This window comes from Pipistrellus hanaki, assembly GCF_964339955.1.
Source record: "Pipistrellus hanaki genome assembly, chromosome: 9".
NCBI lineage: Eukaryota > Metazoa > Chordata > Mammalia > Chiroptera > Vespertilionidae > Pipistrellus > Pipistrellus hanaki.
In genome coordinates this window covers 21,557,807-21,576,677 of record NC_140511.1, presented here as the reverse complement: position 1 = coordinate 21,576,677, position 18,871 = coordinate 21,557,807, and the positions used below count along the sequence as shown (strand labels likewise).

The following is an 18,871-nucleotide window of genomic DNA, read 5'->3' as shown; positions in this document are numbered from 1 at the left end:
TTATGACTTGCTTTTGGACTACTTCTAAGAACTATAAAAAAAAAAAGAACTATAGTTCTCAAAGCTATTATGTTGACTTTTTTCTATTTATAACTAATCTATGATGGTTTAGAGAGAAACTTTCAGATCTGTATCTCTCTCTTTTGATTTTTAATTGGACATAGTTTTATGTTTACTGGTGATTACATGGATAAAAGAATAAAGTAGTTGTTTTCTTAAATGGGATCATTTACCTAGGAAAGTCCTCTGATCCTGAAAGAATGGATCTATAATGTGTCATCCAGACCACATGTGACTGAGACCTTAAATGCCTCCAGCATGTGTGTGCATGCTGTTGAAGTAGTAGATAGCAAAAAGAGACCATGTTTCCATCACTTTTTGTCCATTGTCCTTCACTTAAAGTTCACACCATTCCTACTGGCTTAAAAAGAGAAAGATGTAAATGTGTTTAGAATGCAAATGTGATCAGGATATACATAATAAATTTATTACAAATAAAAATAAAATCATTAATCACAATAAATGGGAAAACAAGAAGGACTTTATTTTTACAGAAAATTCTTATTACCTATAAAATGGTGTGGAATCACCTGGATATATTAAGGTGTCTTGTTTTTTTTAACCATGTGAAGTTTATATATTAATCAGCACAAAGTTTTTTCTTAGAATTGTCTTCAATAGAAATTATAGATTACATAGGTACCATTTAGAATAAATATAGAAATAAGTATAATGTTCTCTTCAATTTTTCTAACAAACTATGATGGCTTAATGCCTTTTAAAAAGAAGGGAGCACCCCTATGCTCATAGCAGCACAATTTACAATAGATAAGATTTGGAAACAGCCTAAGTGCCCATCCGCTGATGAGTGGATAAAAAACAACAACTGTGGTACATTTACACTATGTAATACAACATGGCAATAAAAAAGAATTCTTACCATTAGCAACAGCATGAGTGGACCTGGAGTATTATGCTGAGCAAAATAAGCCAGTCAGAGAAAGATAAGTATCGCATGCTCTCACTCATATATGGAATTTAATGAAACAAATAAACTGATGATCAAAAATAGACCCAGAGACAAAGGAGCATGAACAGACTGTTGAACCTCAGAGGGAAGGCCGGGGAAGGTGGGTGGGAAGAGATCAATCAATGAACTGGTATGCATAAATGCATAATTCACGGACACAGACAATAGGGTAGTGAGGCCCTGGGGGTGTGGGGAACAGGCTGGAAGAGATTAATGGGGGATAAAAGAGGATCTATGTAACTTTCAACAATAAAGATTTTTAAAAAGGGAGGAGGGGATCCTTTAAAAGGACAACAGACTCCAGAAGACATCATAATTTACTTAAAATAAATTTTATTATTATTAATATCAATAGTAATGAAAAGCACACACAGAGCCATGCTTTCTTTCATTAAAACTCTACAAAATTAAAGTTTTCTAATTACACTCTCAACCCCAAGATGTCATCTATAGTTAAATTTTGGCTAAAATGTTTGAAACACTCTGTAAGAAGAGACACTATGTAAAACCTTTTATGCTTTATAAAAAAAATAATTATGGAGCATGAATTACAATTTAAAATGAAATTACTTAAAATATGGATTGTAAATTCTCCTGATTTTCATGGAAACAGATTTAATCTTGACAGGTGAGTTGTTTTTAGTCCATGTGCCCCATTGAATTCCAGTTGCAAGCAGTTTTCCAGGGAAGCGATGAATGCAGTTCAGATTTGCTAGTCCACATTGGTTGAACCACCAGCCAGTGTTGTTATGAAGGTGACTGCAGCTCTTCACAGACTGACCAACGACCAGGCATGCAGGACGACATCCATCATTATCAACATCTGCTGTGCTGAAAGGCATTGCATTTTGATTATCTTCTTTTCTGAAGCCCCGGAAAGCATCACCTAGGTAAAATAGGCTTTGTAAACAACTAAATTTAAAGGCACTTTTTATAATTTTTAATTGATCTTTACCAGCCTATTGTATAAAAGCATTAAGCATTGCATATAGAAGTGAGATTTAAATTATTTTCTACAAGAAGTCATATTACAAACTCTTCTCCAGATTGCAATATAGCAAAACCTGTTGATAAATTCCTTAGAATAATAGGGATTTTTAAGTGGTCATTTGATATAGAATTATAATTTTAAAAAATCACAATCTTTGGCTGTGTTGGTTTATTCAGCTAATTTAGGACAAAGATGATAGTGTATAGACCTGTCATTCTTCAGGGAAGAGTAATGTGATCATTGTTAATTTAGAAAAAGAAAATAATTTATGTATGAGGTTTTCACTACCATTTTGCAACATGTTAGATAGAGAGGTGTGAGTGAATGTGAAACTTATACATTTAAAAAACTTAGATTTAGCCGAGACCGGTTTGGCTCAGTGGATAGAGCATCAGCCTGCGGACTGAAAGGTCCCAGGTTCGATTCTGGTCAAGGGCATGTACCTTGGTTGCAGGCACATCCCCAGTAGGGGGTGTGCAAGAGGCAGCTGATGGGTGACTCTCTCTCATCGATGTTTTTAACTCTCTATCCCTCTCTCTTATCCTCTGTAAAAAATCAATAAAATATATTTTTTTAAAAACTCTTAGATTTATTACTGCAAAAGTTGTTTGGTTTTATTTATAGGCTACTAAGTTTACATAAAACTAGTGGCCCAGTACATGAAATTTGTACACTCACGGGGGCATCCCTCAGCCCAACCTGTGCCCTCTCACAGTCCAGGAGCTCTTGGGGGATTCCCAACTGACATCCTTAGCACTGCCAAAAAGTGGGAGAGTTCCCGCCACCACCACTGCACTTGCCAGCTATGAGCCCAACTTCTGGCTGAGTGGTGCTCCCCCTGTGGGAGTGTACTGTACTGACCACTAGGGAGCAGCTCCTGTGTTGAGAATCTGCCCCCTGTTGGTCAGTGCGCATCATAATGACCAGTTGTTCTGCCATTCGGTCAATTTGCATATTAGCCTTTTATGCTCAATGCCCTCAAGAAAAAATTAGGCACATTACTGAAGTATGCCTTTTCTTCATGGCTCTCCAAATGATATTTGAACTGGAAAATAGTTAAAAGAATATAATTTTTAAAGGGCTTACATTGAACATTATATGTACCATGTCCCTGATATTCCCAATGTTCTTAAAAGATTATGGATTTTGGCCAATGCAAAGCAGTTAAATAAATTGCAGGGATAAAAGTCATGTTTTGTTTTATAAAATCTGTATAAATAAAATATTCTAATTAGTCCCATTGCACCTAGATTTCACCTGTAGGTAACCTTTGCTAATAAGTTTGAACTAAAAGTGAAGCTATGCAAAATCTTTGAAGAATCAAAGCCCATGTTTGTTTCATTATGCTTCCAAACATTTGGCATCTCTTGAAATATGTCTTTGAGGAGTCGGAGTACTTGATTAGCAGTGTGATGGCCTATCCTATACTTATATGCAGAGCCTCGGACTCTGTTCTTCATGGGAAACAAAATGCCCACACTGCAAGTATTTGCAGAGAGAATATATTTTCAACACCCACATAGTATAATACCTTTCAGAAATTCAGATGAGAAAGATAGCACTTATGAATCTTCTACAGATTCTCTCCCTGGAAAAAGTCTAACTAATCATCAGAAAAATCATATACCAAATCAGCTCCTCTCTGGATTATATTTAAGAAGTTATTTTTAAAATATGATGCATGCCCTAATTGGTTTGGCTCAATGGAAAGAGCGTCAGCCTGTGGACTGAAAGGTCCCAGATTTGATTCTAGACAAGGGCATGTACCCTGCTTGTGGGCACATTCTCAGTAGGGGTTGTACAAGAGGCAACTGATCAATGTTTCTCTCTCATCAATGTTTCTAATTATCTAACCCTCTCCCTTCCTCTCTGTAAAAAAAAAAAAATCAATAAAATATATTAAATAAAAATGTGATATACATGTCTATTTTTTTAGAAGGAGCCCATTAAAACCCAACACCATGTAGAGTGTAAATAGAGAACATGGTACTTGGTTTTCTCGGAGAACCCAGGGAAATTTCTCTTGAGTTTTAGAACCAGGAATATATGTCATTTTTATGCAAAAACTAGGTTGTTCAAATGTTCAACCCTTATTTCCATTTTTGCTCTGAACTTAAAGTCACCTTTGTAGCCTACCTCTACCTCACACATGATCACATGGAAAGCTGCTGGTGTCATCTATGTTTCCATCTTTATATTCTATTGCCAATATTTTTCTTTATTTTGATTATGTGATCAACAATTAAAACTTACTTCACAACCTTATTGGAAAAATATAGAGTATGCCAAAATTTGAGATTTGTGTAATGAAAAAGCTGTTTGCCATTAAATTTTATTCTCTACTTAAGTCCTAATCATCCTTTAGAGAAGTCCCACATAAACTTTTCCTCACATAGTCTATTCCATATTTTGATAGTTCTTTACACTTTTAGAAGTGAAGCATTAAAAAAATACGTTGTAACTCTTTAAAATTGTCCTTCTGTATCAAGATTTGAAAGAATTCAGAGTATCACCTAATATCCCCAGGCTAAACCCCTCATAAATGTCATAGATCCCAATGAACCAGACAACTCTCAAAAATTACCCAATAATTTTCCTCCCTCTAAACTTTCACTCAAGCCACTCTCTTTGCCAAGATTCATTTGCCAGAAGCCTATTCATTCCTCCAAGCACAGATCAGTGGTTCTCAACTATAAAGATGCCAACATATTCATCTATGAATGCAAATACCTGGGCCCCGGTTTACTGATTCAAATTCTGCAGGACTTTCAAAAGCTTCCCAGGTTGAATTTAATATTAACCACTTGTTGAAAAATACCTTTCCATGATGATTTTCTGTATACAACAATTGGAATCATTTTCTTCCTCCTTTATTTTTTCATGAGTGACATGTCTATTTTTATCTGCTGATCTCTATGACAACTGAATTGGTATAGATTTTGATTTATCTGTTTTTCTCACTTAGATGTCTATAAAATCTAATAATCTTTAAATTAGATTTATATCTATCTTGAGATTAGTGTGCTGTACCTAAATAAATAGCATTTACCCTTTAATTACATGACATTTTCTTTAAATAACCAAGTAAAGGAATAATGAACCTGAAAATCAGACAGCATTGTGAAAAACACATTACTATTTCAAAAAAATTCTTTTGGTTAGTTAGTGCTTCCAATTGATTTCTATTTTATTTTATTCCAACAAAATTAATTCTCAATAATACGTTTTATATAATATTTTAGTAAAGCAGAAAGTTACTTTAAATATGGTCTGTTTGACTTCTCTTTCATTGGGTAGTAGTAAAACAAAATAATAAACTTTTCCTTCCTTTTAACCCCCAAAGCTTTATTGAAAAGGAAATGGGAAGGGGAGGTGGGGGGGAAAGAGACTTGTAACCTAATTCAGTATCTGGTTGAAACTGTAGTCTTACTTCCCCACTCTGATTGACTTGGGCAGAGCTGCAGAGCCTAACCTCAGGGCCTCACCACAGTTGACTTGGGTGGAGCTGCGAGGACCCTCAGGGGCCGCCACAGGAGGAGATGTATAGGTCAGAGCCTCCCCACTAGTTCAGTTCAGGCTTTGGATCCAGCATTCCCCTGGACTAGCAGATCTGTGAAATAAAGGTTAAACTTTCCTCCCTCAGAGTGCTGGCTGATCGTTCTCCCATGCATTCTGCCACAACATTATCAGTATTCTGTTTTCAGTATTATTTATCTACCCCTCTATAGTATGATCACTTAAAGACTTGTGAATACATATCATTTCTTTTTTTATTTCTATCACTAAAAATGCATAATGAATGAGTATACCATGATGAGCAACAAGAGAGTTGAATTTCATATTTCTTAACTCAAATTTAAAATTTTAACATAAACTTATAAAAATATAAATTTAACAGAAAGTACTTTGAAGTTCTAACAAATTAAGTTTATTTGTAAATGAGTAGGTGTGCCAACATTTAGTGGGGGGGAAAAAAAAAACTAAACTGTTGGAGAGTGGGAATTTTTGCCCATTCCAGAGAGGCCATGGACTATGCCCTAGATAGAGTTGTCAGTGCTGACCCCAGGCCAGGCCTTTAGATAGGGTCTCAAGGCCCCTTCTCAGCACATAGTCCTTCTTCCATAGATCACTGTCAGCTTTCTGAAGAACAGGATGACCCTGTAAATAGCATGGTCGTCAATGGCATGATCCTGACATAGCTTAGGAAAAACTGTTTGTCTTGGATTGCTTACTTTCTGAAAAACAGACTGTGGTTAAATGCTTAAAAGTGCTCTTACACAAAGGGTCTCTGCTGCTCTCTGGACTCCCTACATGGAGAAAGGCAGAGCAGTCACCGGCAGGCTGGCCAGCTAATAAAGGCTCCCTAAATTTTAATTTTGTCTGGACTCCAGTGGTCATTCACTCGCATTCGCTCTACAACATAATTATTCTATCAACCTGATGTGATGAGCTAGGGATCTTGGGGAAGTCACTTAATCTTTCCAGTTGTTTTTTTTTTTTTCACCTGTAGAGTGAGAAGAGTGAAGATCAGCTCTAACATTTATGACTTCTAAATGCCAGCCTCTCTGGACATAAAAATGTAAATAATGTTTTCCAAGCCTAACCCACACGCTCTCTATCTAAAGAATCAATGGAGATTATGTGTGGCAAATTGTTCCAAAGAGTATAAAGCACTGCACAATCACAGGTGGTACAATAATCATAACAGTTTCAAAACTCAAAACCTGGCCAATTTTTCTCATTCCTAATCTTTTCTCTTATCAGTTATGTGTCATTTACCAAGAGAAATGCATTACTTTTATCTTCACATAATTCTGAGTCATTTATATTTAAATCTTCTGGATAATTTTAGGAATAAAAAACTTACCAGCATTTCCTGAATACTGTCCTACTTGCATTTAAAAAAATCTTGTTTCATCCCCTTGCCAAAAATTATCATACGAAGCATAAGCCAATGTATCATGTTCAGATTCTAATGACACATGCAGCATAAAACTGGTATTTTTCTGATTTACTATGTAAAAAGTCTTTTTTAGACCTAGCCAAAATTCACCTGTAAAATAAGAACACAGTTTTTTAAAACATATTTTAACACAAATTAGAATAACCCTTTATCATTGAGTGTTTGGTGTTATTTATCTGAAATGGCTCACATAAATCATTGGAGGGACTGGATGGATCTCGTTCAAATTATCAGTGATTGCCTAATTTGGAGTGGGGGGGAGGGAAACCTCCCACTTCTACTTTGCTAGACTGTGGATAACTAGACTCAGTTTTATTTCCCCAAATTAAATTCAAAAATTCATTTAAAGGTTAATTAAGTAAAAAGTCAAGTTTTACCTTAAAACATGTCAATAAAAAGCCAGTTGAAATATTATAGCAAGTAACAAAATTATGTGTCCTGGTAAATATAAGAGGTCTAACCTCCAAATCGACACCTTTTAATGAGACATTCCCTGATAGTGCTCAGTTGAAATAATTTTTTTCCCGTCTTTGAGACTAATGCTTTGTGAACAAATATTTCTTTGTTATAATGCAGGTTGTGAATTACCTACAAATGGGAACATAATGTAATAACATTAGAGTATCCCAAGATTTAGGGTCAATATTTCCAAGACAATTGTAGATCTACTGAAGGAAGTAAGGGCCCAGTCAAAATACACTTCAGAGAGTTTGGGGGACAATGAGACAGCATTCAAACTCCTAAAACTATAGCTAAGATACTAAGTCCCTCTCCAGGGCTTACAGATGTATTTTAGCTACACACCAACTTGGAATTGAAAATTATCCTGAAGAAGTAAGGGAAGAAGGGGTGTACAGGAAGCAATAAAGAAATGCAGGAAGTAAAATGGGTCCTCAAGGGTCTGTGTAGTGTCTCAAATCTATGATTGTCCATTTTAAATGTCCCTGCCATCTCTCCTCTCTGCCATCACCACAAATTTAAGATGTAAGATAGTTAGCTTAATCACAAGTTGTTTAAAATATAAATGAAGTACAAAGCAGTCTGTTTGTGTGAAAAAAAAATCAGCCTGAAGACCATTTTATCAAAACTCACATAATTTCCCCACAGAAACAAGCATAATGTATGCTAAGGAAGATGAAAATTCAAAGGCTGAATTCAGGAAGAAACACTTACTGGAAATTTATAGGTTGATGCTGAGAAAATACCAGTACGTTAACTACACTCCATGTTATATATTTGGCCTTATACATAACATTTTATTACATTTCATGTCTCTTCTAAAATCACTTGTATTCAGTGCTAAATCCTTGGATGACATTATTATGGGATGCTAAAGATTTAAATTATAACAACAGTTACTTAAACTGGCATAAAAATGATCGAAATCACCTGCAAACATTCCAACAATGTAAAATCTATAGTTTTCAGAAATACTGATATTTATATTTACCACCAAAAGTTATGCTGTTGTGTGGCAACAATGTAAACAGATTTTACAATCAACCTGAGGTTTACATTTTTCAGATTTTGAATATAGTGATTTTAATTGATATTTTTATAAAACACTACTCCCAGTTCACATAACTCAAATTTGTACAGCCACATATCTAAATTCTCCATTTGATTTGCTTGTGTAGACACAGCATGCATCTGAAGAATTTCAAGGTTTATGACAACCATGCCCATACATTTTTCATTCTACAGATAGTTGTTGAGCACCTGCCAGAACTCTTCTGGGTACATAGGAGATACTTAATAAATACCCAATTTAGAATTTTTACTCAAAGCACCACCCCCTATCCCCCATCCCAGCAAAAATTTTGTGCATCAGGCCTCTAGCATTTTTATATTCACAGTATTTACTATTATCTTACTAACAATTTGACCAAGAGACAGTCTATAGGTGTAATGCCAAAAAGAAGAAAAAAAAGATAAAGGAAAAATAAATATAATTTGACCTAAACGGTCACCAAATCCATCCAGATAATCACATCACAACCTTTGGAAATCAATTATTCCATTAATCCTTTTCTGTATCACAGTCCATCCACCTCCCCTATAATCCATGTCACACATTACCTAAAATAGACCAAGAAAAGACAGAAATAACATACTATGACTTTCATTCTTTCATATAAAACTCATGCTTCAACCTTAAGCCAAGAGGAAGAGAAGATGCTCTCACTGAAAGTTTCAATACAATTGTATAATATTAATATATTCAAAAGATAGATGCAGAGACTATACTTCCATTAACTATAAGTTTGTTTTATGATAAACTAAATTCTTTGTAGAAATTTAAATGTCATTTCTATGGGTTCTTTTATCCATCATTTTTTTAAACATATAAGTGTTTGTAGCATTTTAAGGTTATTCTCTTATCCCTTAACTCTAAATATTTTTCAGTTGAGTAATAAGAGTACCAATAAGATGTGGCAGAGTGATGTATTTCTTTACAAATTAACTTTTCCTTTGAATGAAAATGTTGATTTTTTTTTAAATACAGTGTACCTATCTTTGATTGTTCTTTTCTCCTAAAGCCTGGGAGGACTGTGTGTAGACTGCAATTTTCAGGCACACAGGTATGATCTGGGTCCCATCTCTGCAGGCACTCATAGGTGTATCTGCCGGGACAGGTGTAAAATGCCCCTAATAGGACAATTGTAGGGAGCCCATAGAAGTGACTTAGGGGGAATCAGAGCAATCCTCTCCAGTAGAAACTTCCTGCTGCAGAGAAAGGCAGATGGAGGGAGCTAGGGAACAAATGCTTTCCCACAAAAGAGGTAATTATGTGTCCTACTCTTCAAAAATTAGAAGCCTCCTTTTTCCACATCTGTTCTGGCCCATTTTTTTTAATTAAATAATTTAAAAATTATTTCCTGCCTAATTCCTAATTTTTTGGCATCTTGTGACTAGGTGTCAAAGAATAATTTGACCTAAAAGGTCACCAAATCCATCCAGATAATCACACCACAGAATTGCTTTGGAAAGCAATTCAAAGAAAAGAAATTACTAGTATCTATGTAGTTAGAAAAAATTATTTTATTGGTGTAATAAATACTATCAACAAAGTGTAATAAACTTTCTTATGCATAAAGAAGTATCAGAAAAATTATATAATATATATATATAAATATACAGAATTTCTAGTAGAAATTACTTCTAGAAATTCAGTATAGAACTACTGAGAATAGACAGCAATAATTTAATTCATTCAATTTATGAATGGATCAGTTTTTCAATGTTTTACTTTAATGTTTTTTAATTATTAACTTATACAATCACATAAAGCCACTTATCATACAAAAAATTGTAAGTATATATAGAAAGATAAATCAAAAGTATTTTTAGTGAACTCTAAGGCAAAGCACTCCATTATTTTTTAATATTTATAAGCTAATCAAAGCAAGTAAGTATTTATATTGCACAATTCTGCCTACTGTAAGGATAACATAAGATCCTACACCAGCCCAGCCAGTGTAGCTCAATGGTTGAGTGTCAACTTATGAATCCGGTGATCACAGCTCAATTCCTGGTCAAAGCACATGCCCAGGTTGCAGGCTCAATCCCAGTGTGGGCATGCAGGGGGCAGCCAACCAATGATACTCTCTCATCATTGATGTTTCTTTCTCTCTCTCTCTCTCTCTCTCTCTCTCTCTCTCTCTCTCTCTCTCTCTCTCTCTCTCTCTCTTTTCCTCTCTAAAATCAACAAAAGCATATATTTTAATATGTTTTATTGATTTTTTACAGAGAGGAAGGGAGGAATAGAGAGTTAGAAACATCAATGAGAGAGAAACATCAATCAGCTGCCTCCTGCACACCCCCTTGACTGGAATCGAATCTGGGACCCTTGAGTCCACAGGCCCAAGCTCTGTACACTGAGCCAAACTGGTTAGGGCAATAAAAAAAAATTTTTTTTTAAAGATTCTAAATCAAAAGAATTTACTTTGAAAAGTATAACCATGAAAACTCAGAAAAGTGAAAGACACTGTAGTCCCTTTACACATTTGTGGTTTGGGCAAAGAACTTTAAAAAAACAAAATTTGAAACTAGAACTTATACTAACTTATTTAAAATTTTTCAAGAGATATGTTAAATATTAAAGCAATTACATTTTAACATTAATTAATTTGGTTAGATATTCATCCTATTTCTTTTAATAAGGGAAAACTTTACCTCAAATGGCTAGCTAGATCCTTCTGGATAGATTATATATAAACCACTTGGTGTTTTGGTGACAGAGCCAACAGTATCTTTAATATCAGTACAATCTAAACCTAGAAAAGTAAAATTAGTTATTTAGGATATTTTCAAGTATACATTTAAGATAATAACTTTACTGTTGAGAATTAACAGTGTTCTTTGAGATTATTACAAATTCCATTAATGATATGGTGATTTTAACTCATGGAAATGAAACATGATCTCAGTTTTTGAAATAAGGAAAAAATACATGGAAAAACTGGGATTAAAGAATGTATGGTTGCCGAACCGGTTTGGCTCAGTGGATAGAGCGTCAGCCTGTGGATTGAAAGGTCCCAGGTTTGATTCCAGTCAAGGGCATGTACCTTGGTTGCGAGCACATCCCCAGTAGGAGGTGTGCAGGAGGCATTTGGTTGATGTTTCTCTCTCATTGATGTTTCTAGCTCTCTATCCCTCTCCCTTCTCTCTGTAAAAAATCAATAAAAATATTTTTAAAAAAAGAATGTGTGGTTGTTCAGAGATGTCTAAAGTTTGATCTTTGTTTTTTTTAAAGATTGAAAAAGCACTTACCCCACTGTAAATATACAGCATGTAAAATTATATAGTATATAAATGGCAGCAAATTAAACACTTTGTGGTCTCTTTAAAAAAAAAAAGAAAGAAAGAATGTATGCTATAATAAACATAACATCACAGTTAGTTATTAATATTCAATTCTGTTTAAAAGTTTCATTTGAGATCAACATTTATTTAATTTATAATTAAAGTTCTTGCCCAATAAATAATGCCTTTTCAGGAATGTAGGCTTATCTATAGGGAGGAGAAAACCCAAAGGAATTATATAGATTAACTTCTATTAACGTATGTTTGACTACTACTCTGTTTCCCCGAAAATAAGACAGTGTCTTATATTAATTTTTGCTCCCAAAGATGCGCTAGGTCTTATTTTCAGGGGATATCTTATTTTTCATGAAGAAGGATACGGTACACATTTGTTGTTAAATGAAAATAAAGGAAATTTATTACCTGTATATGGTACGGTAGTACGGTAGTTGTCAACACAAACCAGACAAACTGTGAATCCTACAGTATCAAGAATTTACTCGTTTATTCAATGACAATCATGTCATCATCTTCTAGAACATCATCATAACAATCCAATTCCTGAATTTCCTGGTGAATTTCTTGTGACTCCATTTCTTTCAGAATCAGTGGACCAAATCTCTCATGGTTAGCCTAGGAGGGGCCTTATTTTCAGGGGGATGCCTTATATTTCACTCAGAACAAAAACTGCAAGTAGGTCTTATTTTTGGAGGATGTCTTATTTTTGGGGAAACACGGTATATTCAAAACTTCAGAAACTTTGATGTATTGGGGCCCACTATTACAAGAAGCAAAGGGAAAGGAGGGGAAAATCACCTTCTTCACCAAGAAGAAGTTATGCTTGAAGCCTGCTCTGTTGACAATAGAATTGTAGTACCCTATAACCACCCTCCCCCAAGCATTCTACAATTGCCAGGGGATTGTAAACATACTGTATTTACGTGGATACGATGCTTTATTCTGTATTACCTTTTATAAATCTAATAAAATAAATTCAGCCCTCACAAGTGTCAATGACCCAGAAAAACAAACACATGAAGAAAGCTTGGGACTCCAGAGCCACGAGCTTGGGTTAAAGTCCTAGTTCCTGTCCTTACTAATCGAGAACATTCGGTAAGTTACTTAACCTCTTTGCTTCATGTGCAATATAGTAATAATAATAATATCAATAATTATTATTATTATTATAATGATAATAATATCTACTTGTACTGTTAGCCTAAGGCTTTATGTAAAGCACTTAACACAGTGCCTAGTACACAGTAAATACTCAAAAAATGTCATCTACAAAAAATTAGCCATAAAATTATTTGCTTTTCCCTTCCCTTCCAAGAGATATTGATTTGTTGCCTTTGTTCTGAACTACTGAGACATTCTTATAATACATTTATGCTCAAAGACATGATAGAAGTTTCCAGTGAAAGAATGATTTGGATTGGAATCTCTTCTTTGACATCACCATATTTAAGTGTGAACAGATTGCTTAGATTTTTCTGAACTGCATATTCCTTGTTTGATGATAATCACCATCACAGCAAACCCTTATATTGTCTTACTATACACATCAGGCATTATTTTAGGAGCTTTTCATATATTTACTCACTTAATCCTCACAGCAACCACAATGAGGTAGGTATTGACGGTTTACAGATTTGGATACTGATATTAAGGAAACAGTGGGTGAGATCTGAAGAAGGCAACCAGACATTACACTCCATGCTCCTCACCACCATGTGACACTATTTACCTTGGAGGGTTATGAGCAATAAATGAGATACAATAAATGAAAAAAATAACAAAATAACATGAGAAAGTGCCTATAGTAATCCCTGACACACGGGAGAATTTCAGTAGCTGTTTGTTCTATTTCCTTTGTAAGGAAAAAAAGAGAGATCGTACACTACTAGGCCCTCAATAATATTCTTCTACTTGGAATTTTTTATATTCATTTATATATGTAAGATTTATATGCATTTTTCTTAGAAACCCAAGCCTCCAAGAATTACTATACTGTATTTTTGTATTTAAAAATGCTAAATCCTGGTTTATTTCTGTCTTGTTCTTTTCAAATTTTAAGTCTTAATTTGAAATGTTTCAAAAATGTCAAAAATATTTTTATAGGTGGGGGGAACTCTGAAACTTTCTTTTCTTCTAACCAAAGATTAATTACAATAAAATGGAAAAGGGAGCCCAGAATTCAATTACATCAAGCTACACTATTTTTCAACAGATTCAGAATATCTGTATACAGGCATGGCTTTCAAAAGGCCAGAAAAGTCTCCCAATTTAGGAAAGTACACATGGTGTGGGTTGAAATTTGTTTTAGGGCAGATATTACTCCTCTGGTCTGTTAGATAACAGTGAGCTGTATTGCTGAAACAAAACTTCTAAACGCCCCAACTGTCCAGGAAAATTTTAAGCAATAAAGGAGAAATATGAAAAGGTTGAAATATTAAATTTCTCACCATGTGACTGAACTGGTCTGGGAAGAAAAGGATCCAGCTGTTTCCTAAAAACTTCAGTGGTCAAAAGAACTCAATTCATGAGCTCATTAACCTAAACACACAAGCACACATTTAAGCAAATTTCTAATTGAACAAACTTCCTTTAGCTGAATTCTATAACTAATATCTCTAAGCTTCTTATAAATCCAGCTCTGAAAAACATATGTCTACATTGAATCCTTTACTGTTTTAACAAAGCAGTAAAGACAGAGCTAAGTAGCAATCATTACATTCAGTACTGTTTGTCTCCTGCTCTTGCTTTTATCTGCCTATTTCTGCACTGAACTGCTCTTGCAAATCTGTTCCTGATATCTTGCTTGAACCGTTGTTGTAGTTCTCTATCTGGAGTCTCTCTTTCTTTCCTCTGCTCCTTCTGAAGTCATTCTTCACACCAGCTTCCAATCTAACCATTTAATTTCCCTGCTCAGACATTTGGGTGACTCATTGGTGTGGCATAATTTAATTCCTATTTCCTTAAGTCAGTGTTTCTTCTACATCCTTAGCTCAGCAGCCACTCCATCACTGCACCAACTTCTAAGTATTTCTGAGAATACCATGCCCTACCCTCTTACCCACCCTTTGTGATTTTTGAAGCATCTATTCATCTGGGAAGGTTCTTCACATCCTGGATCTTGGATACCTTTGTGTCATTCTGACAGCAATCAAAATGTTCTCAATACATTAGTCTGCTCTTCTGGACTGTATTACCCTTAAGTGAAGGTTGCTGTTGTTGCTGTTGTTGTTACTTTCTGTTTGCCCTACGTTTACTATGGTGCCTCCAATATAGTAGACACTAAATAGATGTCTGGACATGAATGCATTCAAAAAAGTAAATCATTGTACTTCTAGATCCGTGATCAGCAAACTCATTAGTCAACAGAGCCAAATATAAACAGTACAACGATTGAAATTTCTTCTGAGAGCCGAAAACCGACTTCTGCGCATGGGCCACGAAGTTTCAATTGCACTGTATGTGCGCGCCCACACGTGGTATTTTGTGGAAGAGCCACACTCAAGGGGCCAAAGAGCCGCATGTGGCTCGCAAGCCACAGTTTGCCGACCACTGTTCTAGATAACTATATCATTCTGCAAATACAATAACAACATGATACCAAAAATTCATACCTGATTAGATAAGTAGTCCAAGGAAGCTTGCTGCTCAACCATTATATTTCTTAGTAGATTTTTTGGTACTTCATGTGTAAGAAATAATAGAATTTTGCAAATTTCCTTAAATCATAATAAAAAGTGTTTTCTAAATATTAGATTGCTGTAGAAACTAATTACAATGAAAAAATAATGAATTTCACATAATTTTGGACAAATATGTAAACAATGATATCTATAAATATTCAGAATTGCATATTCTAGTTAGTGTATTTTTTGTATAATTCATGATGAACCAAGAACACAACTGTTTTAACACTTGTTAATGAAGTTATGGTTCCTAATAATTTAGATTACCCCCCAAATAATTTAATATGATATAATTGAGAGACAACATTCTGAATATCAATTCTCACTTTATAAGATGAGCGGTGTAGAAGCAGGAGATCCAAGACTCATTGATTCTTCCTATATGGGAAAGTAAAAGGCAATAATCCCCTATCATTAAATTTAATATTAAAACCTTTTAATTTTTTATAATAATGTTATATTTTTATATAAACAAATTGCAAGCACACATACATATACACACATCATAACTCTTAGTCACAAATTTTGATTGGTTGGTTTCTGACTGAATTTTCACTATATATTTTCCTTTTAAAATGTTTTCATTTTTAAATAAGCTTAGTTGCAAGAAGAATAGTTGCAAGAAGAGTACAAATAACTTTTTCCTAAATTATTTGAGAGCATCCTGCCATGATATTCCTGGATATTTCACTGTGCATTTCTTACAAAAAGGCATTTTCTACAAGACAACCATCAAAACCAGGAAATAAACATTGACTATCATGAATATCTCAGGCCTCATGCAAGTTTTCTCCAATTATACTGAAGATGTTTTTTATAACAAAAGGAACCACACATTATTGTATACTTTAAACTATATCTAGATTACTTGTAATACCAAATATAATGTAAATGCTGTGTAAATAGTTGTTATGCTGTTTTGTTTGGGGAATAATAACAGATGAAACCATCATAGGCCTAATTACTTAGAAAACATTTCAGCCATGTAATTTCCCCCCCAAATATTTTCAATCTACAGTTAGTTGAATCTTGGATGTAGAACCCGTGGATACAGAAAGCCAACTGCACTCAGGGTCTACGGTCTATAACCATAGCTGTGTGGCTTTAATGTCTGCACATTTGGGGGAGGGTGATACAGTGCTGAGCCATCCCCCTTCTAGGAATCTGCAATTTTAAGTTCCTTGAACATGGACTAAGAGGTTCCCTACAATATTTCTATGCCAAATGGACTTTCTGCCACCAGTAATCAGGAATCGTGTTGAGGGGCAGAGTTTGAGAAATGTGTAAGGGAATTGTCACGTTTGTATGAGCTAAACATTTAAAGATTTAAAAGTAAAATACTCAGGTTTGAAAGGTGGCAATAACAACAGGAAAAAAAAAAAGCATGGCATTTTGCTTTGCAAAATCATCAATAGATGTCATTTTAAAAAGCAAACTGCAGCAGTCCTTCAAACAATATCTATTCTGTTGGTACTCTGGTTTCTTCAATGATAAAATATTATTTGATAGAAGTTATATCGATTTGAATAACTGTTATATTTTTTTAATAACAAACTTTATCCTCCTTAGACCTGGATATTAATAGAATGATAAACACATTTTGTAACACAGATTTATTTTTAACTTCCTGTGCTTTCTCTTCTACTCATAATAACTAACATACCAGATATTTAAAAAACAAAAAACAAAAAAAAAACAACCTACATTATAGGTTATTTTTTCAGATTTAAATAAGATTCTTAAACAGTATTTTAGAGAATTGGATTATTAATATTTCTGTAGCTTCCCTAGAATTTATTATTCCTTAACCTTGGAACTTCAGAATTTGGTATCTATACAGTGGTAAATACATTTCATAATGTTTAAAAATATATAAACCAATACTTAAATATATAACCTTCAAATCCCCATCTCTTCATAGTATTATCTACCCTGTTATTAAGTTATTATTCTGACATTATTTTGAGTGACATTTTCTAACATCCCAGGTAACCACTCACAGACTATATTGGAAATGTGAAAGTTTATAGAATAGTGTTTTTATAAGTGAAGTGGATTTTTTTTTTTTTTTTACTTACCAGATAGTTCATTATCAAAGTTAACCAGAAAGTTTCTGGTTAGTTTTTAACCTAGGCCTGCAATTTGAATAAAATATTCTCACAAAAAATAGGTTAAGAGTCAATCCTCAGTTTATGGTTTCCTACATTTACAAATAACATCATTTAAGCAAAATTTCAACATTTCTAAATAAACACTCTAATTTTGCCATAAATTATATTGGGTGGTATAATTAATCTTTTCAAACATCTAATATGAGTCTATAGTACAATGTCATCATGCTTTCCTAGCTAAAGTAATATTGCTGAAATTCTTACCGTAGATTGATACACACAGTTACCTTGTATAGTTTCTCCACAAATAAAAATACATATATTAAAAGAACAAGAGTGAGACTTGGGAAAGATTCATTTTTCTTGGAGAAATAAAAAAAACTTCTTCAAATATCAGTCAGCTCTCTGTGGAAAGAACTACAGTGCATAGAGTCTTCAGTCAAAAATTCTGGAAACTGTACAACAAAAACAGAAGCCATTACTTACTGGTTTCCATGCCCTCATTCAAAACAACTCCCTTCACATGAAAAACAAGGTAGCTTCAAGAGATGCTATCATTTGAAGTTATAAACCACCCTCCCCCCCCCTTTTTTTTTTATTACTACAGGTATTCATTATAAATCCATGCCTTTTTAATATGAGCAATAAATAGCTAGATCATAAACTTATAAAGTCACCTAGTTTTTATGAGTCAGATTTTTTTTTGCATTAGAAAAAAAAAATGCCTTTGATAAGATATACCTCAATAATTATGAGCCAGTTTGAATAAAAATAATAAGTGGAAATAAGCGATGGTGTGGAAACAGTTTTACACTGGAACTATTTCTACAAAATGCTAAATAGAAATTTAATCAATGAGGATATTCAGAGTAGATAGATAATTCAGAGTTAAAATATCTCCTAACTGAATTTAGCTATCAATAATGATTGTATTAACTCATAAATGCCAAATTTCTAGGACTCTAATTGATGTGTATGTTTTACATCTAGATTGTTAAAACTTAAGAATTTTTGAACATAAGGGAACTACTGTTATTGAAAATTACCACTCTGAAAGTTGATAGATCAATGTCTGTGACAACTCTTCATTTTCCCATACAATGTCTCCTTCTCTTCATTATGTGAACATAAATAAGTCTTCTCTATCTTAAAATTAAGAGGCAAAGCAAAACTTTCCTGAGTCTTACTTCCTATTCAGGGCATTATTTTCTCCATTTCTTTCCTAGTCTGGGAACCACAGGGCAGAAACAATCATTTTTATAGTTCTAG

At 34.0% G+C, this 18,871-nt stretch overlaps 1 protein-coding gene across 1 annotated transcript; it reads right to left on the bottom strand.

Moving 5' to 3' along the window:
- Window positions 1-1,596: 1,596 nt before the first annotated feature.
- ANGPTL5 (angiopoietin like 5) lies at window positions 1,597-18,098 on the bottom strand (the record flags this gene model as incomplete). Its single annotated transcript, XM_084894111.1, is given in 12 exon segments — window positions 1,597-1,916; window positions 6,889-6,919; window positions 6,923-7,074; window positions 8,943-8,976; window positions 8,980-9,063; window positions 11,161-11,169; window positions 11,173-11,261; window positions 14,256-14,325; window positions 14,329-14,346; window positions 15,420-15,491; window positions 15,493-15,524; window positions 18,089-18,098. Coding segments are annotated over 12 exon segments (921 nt in total).
- Between the last annotated feature and the right edge of the window lie 773 nt (window positions 18,099-18,871).